Below are 5177 nucleotides of genomic sequence, written 5' to 3' on the forward strand. Positions count from 1 at the left end.
CTCTCGTCCGCGACGACTACACCCAGAGAAGCTGCGACTCGCCAAAGCCGAGTTTGACCACATGCTGCAACTCGGAATCATCCGACCTTCAAACTCATGCTGGTCTTCTACCCTACATTTGGTCCCCAAGAAATCCACTGGTGATTGGCGACCATGCGGTGACTACCGAGCACTCAACTGTTGTACAGTACCTGACCGTTACCCAATACCGCACGTCCACGACTTTGCTCTGCAATTACAGGGCAAGACTGTGTTCTCCAAAATCGACCTCGTCCGAGCTTATTACCATATACCGGTTGCCACTAACGACATTCCTAAAACGGCGATTACTACACCCTTTGGTCTATTCGAATTCACACGCATGCCCTTTGGTCTTTGGACGCTCGCTCAAACGTTCCAACGCCTCATAGATCAGGTACTGCGTGGTTTAGACAACGTTCTTGCTTACATTTACGACGTGTTGGTGGCAAGCAATACGATCGAAGAACACAAGCTACACTTGCAAGTCGTCTTCGAACGTTTTCAATAATATAGTATTACTATCAATCCAGAGAAGTGCGTTTTCGCAGCACACCAGCTTGACTTCCTCGGACATTGCATTAATTCCGAAGGAATCCTGCCGCCGCCAGATAAAACCGCTGCCATTTCGGACTACCCCTTACTTCAGTCAACATGAAGCCTGCGGCGATTTTTGGGGATGGTCAACTATTACAGCAGATTCATCCCACACTGCTCAAAGATCGTCGCACCACTAACCGACCTGCCCAAAGCAAACAACAAACGGTTACAATTCAATGACCAAGCTACCACTGCTTTCAACGCCATTAAAACCGCTCTTTCGGAAGTCACCACCCTGGGTCATTTGAACCCCAGTCCTGATTACCGACTCATACTAAAAATGGACGCATCACAGACCGCTGTTGGTGCGGTCCTTCAGCAGGTAGTGAATGACAGCATTCAAACCCTCTGTTTCTTCTCTCGCAAACTGCAACCCGCACAAACCCGCTACAGCACCTTTGGTAGAGAGCTCCTAGCGATCTATCTAGCGGTCAAGCATTTTCGATACATTCTCGAAGGAAGAAACTTCACTATCTACACGGACCATAAACCTCTCGTTTTTGCCTTGAGAACATCTCAAGACAAACATTCACCACGAGAGAACCGACATTTAGATTTCATTGCTCAGTTTACAACTGACATACGCTACATCGAAGGGTCTGAAAACGTCGTTGCAGACGCCCTCTCCCGCATTGAGATAAACAACATAGCAACGATTCCAATCGACCTACAAGCCATTGCCTCTGATCAGCTATTGGAACCCGAATTCCCGAATTTTTCCAGCCTTCCATCTCTCAAATTCGTCACACTACCGCTCCTCAACTCTGACAGTTTCATTGTTTGTGACATATCCACAGGACGCCCAAGACCTTTTGTTCCTGAAAAACATAGACGCTCTGTATTCGACCACTTCCACTCACTTTCTCATCCCAGCATACGAGCAACTGCCAAACTGGTGTCACAAAGATACGTTTGGCCGAATATGCAAAAGGAGATACGCACTTGGGCCAAGCAATGTCTTGACTGTCAGAAGAGCAAGATCCACCGACACACCATTTCTCCAACTGGTATTTTTCAGCTTCCCGACTCACGCTTTCGAAATGTACACATTGATCTGGTTGGGCCGTTGCCCCCATCCAGAGGTTTCACACACATACTCACCTGTGTCGACCGTTTCACACGCTGGCCCATGGCCATTCCGATCAACGACACCTCTGCCGAAAACGTTGCTAGAACGTTTGTCGATAGCTGGATCGCTACATTCGGTGTACCCGCTACCATTACCACTGACCGAGGTCCACAATTCACTTCAACACTTTTTCATGACCTCAAACGACTACTTGGTACAGACCACTTCCGAACAACTGCATACCATCCGGCTGCCAACGGCATGGTCGAACGCTTCCATCGACAGCTTAAGGCATCGCTGATAGCCTCGTCTAGCACACACTGGTCGGAACGCCTCTCACTCATTCTTCTCAGTATACGCAATACTGTTAAAGAAGACTTGGGCTGCACAACCGCTGAACTCGTCTTCGGCACTACCTTACGTCTTCCAGGTGAAATGATAGTCGACTCTGCAACAACTGGTGAAACGGACCCTAATTCCTACGCTTCCAGGCTTCGCCAATACATGCGTGATATCCGTCCTTCACCTACTCGACAAACTCGCAAGCCTACTCATGTACATCCCGACCTTGCTACATGTGACTATGTTTTTGTGCGCGTCGATGCGGTCAGAAAGCCCTTACAACCGCCATACGAAGGGCCTTTCAGAGTCATTTCTCGGAATCACAAAACTTTTGTCATTGATCGTAACGGCCGCAAAGACACAGTTGGCATCCATCGACTAAAAGTTGCTTACATGCACACACGACCAACCTCTGATGACGAGCATACTACGACCCCCTCCGTTACAAACCCACACAGTCACACGATCCCTCCTTCGACCAGTGCCACCACCAATGCCACACACACACTCCTTCACTCAAAAGATCTGGTCGACATTGCAAACTTCCTGTTCGTTTCAAAGACTAACTGTCGTGACGCATTTCCTTTTCGAGCGTCTTGCTCACCCATTTGACGCTCTAGGGGAAGAGTTCTGTGACACTTGTAGGCTGCTCTTTTTCATGTTTGATCCCAGTAAACACGTCACCGCGGCACCACCGGTGGCAAATAGGGGTGGCATGTTACACTTGCCACCGATGGAGCCACCGGTGGCTAAAAGCGACCAAAGGTGGCAACCCAAAAATCTCATGATATATTAAATCGGTGGTGCATTCAAACAGATCGGTTTCAAAAATCCCTTCGTAAACAGAGCTCCAGCATCCAGAATATCCTGTAAAATTTGTTTTCAGAAGTCTTTTATGCAACGCATGCCACGTTTGGCTTATATTCACCAACAAACTCAGTGGCAAAGCTTGCCACCTTTCGCCACCGTTAGCTATCGGTGGCACCGTTCTTACTGGGACTTCTTTTTCCCCATCACTATCAGTCACATCGCTGTACAAAAGTTTGTTTTGCTGAAATACAACCGCTACCGCCCGCTTGTTGGCTCCAACGTGACTTTGAGACTTTTGCTGAGTGACTGTTGTTGTGACCGCCGGTTGGCTATAATTGACTGCTACTAACACTAACCGTGAACGAAAATTTCAGCTACAAAAGCTGGACTAGTATGTTCACAATTGTGGATTAATATTTCAATCACCGGAGATCTGGAATACCAGGAAGATAGAACTATTCTTGGTGTGGTGGTTCAACGGAATACGGAACCACGGAATCTCCTATTGTGAACTGTGAGTCAAGATTTACTTGGATTTTTTTCCTTGTGACCTTGTATTTGGCTTACATTGGTAATTGTTCTGTCCACTAGAGACTCCACAGGGCCGTTAACCACTACAAAACCCTTACCCAGGTTCCTTCACAAGGGTTTCGGAAATCGCTGGACCAACCAGTCCCTTTAGTTCTCCTATGACTCCTTCGGCTCCCTTCGCACACAGCAATATTTCACTGGGTCCAGATATCATAAAGTCAACCAAGCTCTTGTAATAAGGCTCTCCTTTGAGTTTTGCATAAAATTCCTCTGCTTCCTGCTTCGTGAAAGTATGGGAAATTCTTCGAATGATCGAAATCCCTTTTTCTTCAAGCTGAAGCATAACTTTTAACCTCCTGATTGAAGCGTACCTCTGCAATGAGTTCTTCTGTTCTACCTGACTGAACGATGTCTGGCTTCAAAACAGCTACTGTGACTTCTTGAGGGACTTCTAAAAAGGTCAATATATTTCCCTCCATCGAAATATAAGAATCAAACCTTCCTCCTCCTCTCTTCGTCTTCTTTCTTCTTCTTCTGCTAATTCTTGTGCTAGAAATACGGGATCTCTGATCTGAACAAACACTGCATTGGCAGCAATTAAATCTGTACCTCAACACGCTCAGCCTCTCCTCTCAAAACTTCATGCTCTTGCTTTAATTTTTCTAAAATATTTCTCTCCAATTCCGGCGGGTTCACGCCCCTGATTGCAGCGACGAGTTTCCCACACTAAAACTCAGGTAGAGTTGGGATTGATCTGTTTACTTACACCAAAAAACAAGAAGCAAGGTTCACATTTGCCTCGGTACTTTACTAAGGAGTCGATTTTGTCTGCCTTAGCTATGGCAAAGTTAAGTAAATCGTCATTCAGTTCTGTTTTCATTCGTCGGAATATTCCGGCAGCTGCTTTACAAGGCCCTGCCCAATCCTGATAAATGTCAATTACTGTGAGTAAACCCTGGGCACAACGCGAAATACTCATAAGTCCTTCTCTTTGAAGCGCTCTTTCCCAATCTTCTTGTGTCTCTATCTCCTCTTGTAATGCAACTTCTACCTTTTTCTTCGCCATCTTTCTTTGAAAAGTCGGCGAGGATTGCTATGCCGCTAGTATTGCATTTAATAGATTTAAACAAGGTTAGTGTGAATATGTTGGTCCTAGAATGGAACGCCAAGGATTGGCAAAATGGACCCACTCCATATTTGGTACCGGTGTCCATGTCTGGATGGCTGAATAGGAAACGAGGTGACAAGACATCATCATTCGGTTGTGGTAAGCGCTTAATTGAATCGTCTATTTGATGGGCACTGTAGTTCGAAATCCATGTAATGCGGTCTTCCGTTGAAGGGGTTAGAGACTTCAACCTTAGCCGGAGGTTTCGTTCACGTGGGACAAAAAATGAACAAGTCCCAAACTATAGCCCCGAGGAATCCCAATACCGACCAGAGCGGAACAGCGGGCTGATTCAATTTTCACGTGGTGCTTAACACATCAAGCGAAAGTCTCAGCCGGGATAACATTTATCCTCTGATTCCTTCAAGTCGCGAGTCTTTGTAACATTGAAGCGAACGGAACAAAAATAGACGGCTTTGAAAAATAGCAATACATGGCGTTCCCTCGAAGTTTGTCTCTACCCGGGTGTCGTCGTCGCCATTGTATATTCTTTTTTATATCCTTTTATATTCTTTTTTTAGAACAAAGGGGAGGACAGCTGTCATCCACCTGTATTTCTTAGTGTTGTGGGACAAGTGACAACCAGAATAAGGCCAATCCAGCTACAGACAAACAGCAACGCTGCTCCTTTTTGGTTTT

At 46.2% G+C, this 5177-nt stretch overlaps 1 protein-coding gene across 1 annotated transcript in view; it reads right to left on the reverse strand.

The window, feature by feature from the left end:
• The window catches only part of T265_10312 (hypothetical protein), a gene marked incomplete at both ends in the record, with an annotated part of 43400 nt that extends 38964 nt beyond the window's left edge, over positions 1-4436 (reverse strand). The window contains 4 exons of the mRNA XM_009176646.1: positions 3469-3704; positions 3742-3936; positions 3980-4096; positions 4137-4436. Of these exons, the coding sequence (XP_009174910.1) occupies positions 3469-3704; positions 3742-3936; positions 3980-4096; positions 4137-4436 (848 nt within the window). The remainder of the gene's footprint in view (positions 1-3468; positions 3705-3741; positions 3937-3979; positions 4097-4136) is intronic.
• Positions 4437-5177: the final 741 nt, after the last annotated feature.

The sequence above is a fragment of the Opisthorchis viverrini genome (genome assembly GCF_000715545.1).
Source record: "Opisthorchis viverrini unplaced genomic scaffold opera_v5_357, whole genome shotgun sequence".
NCBI lineage: Eukaryota > Metazoa > Platyhelminthes > Trematoda > Opisthorchiida > Opisthorchiidae > Opisthorchis > Opisthorchis viverrini.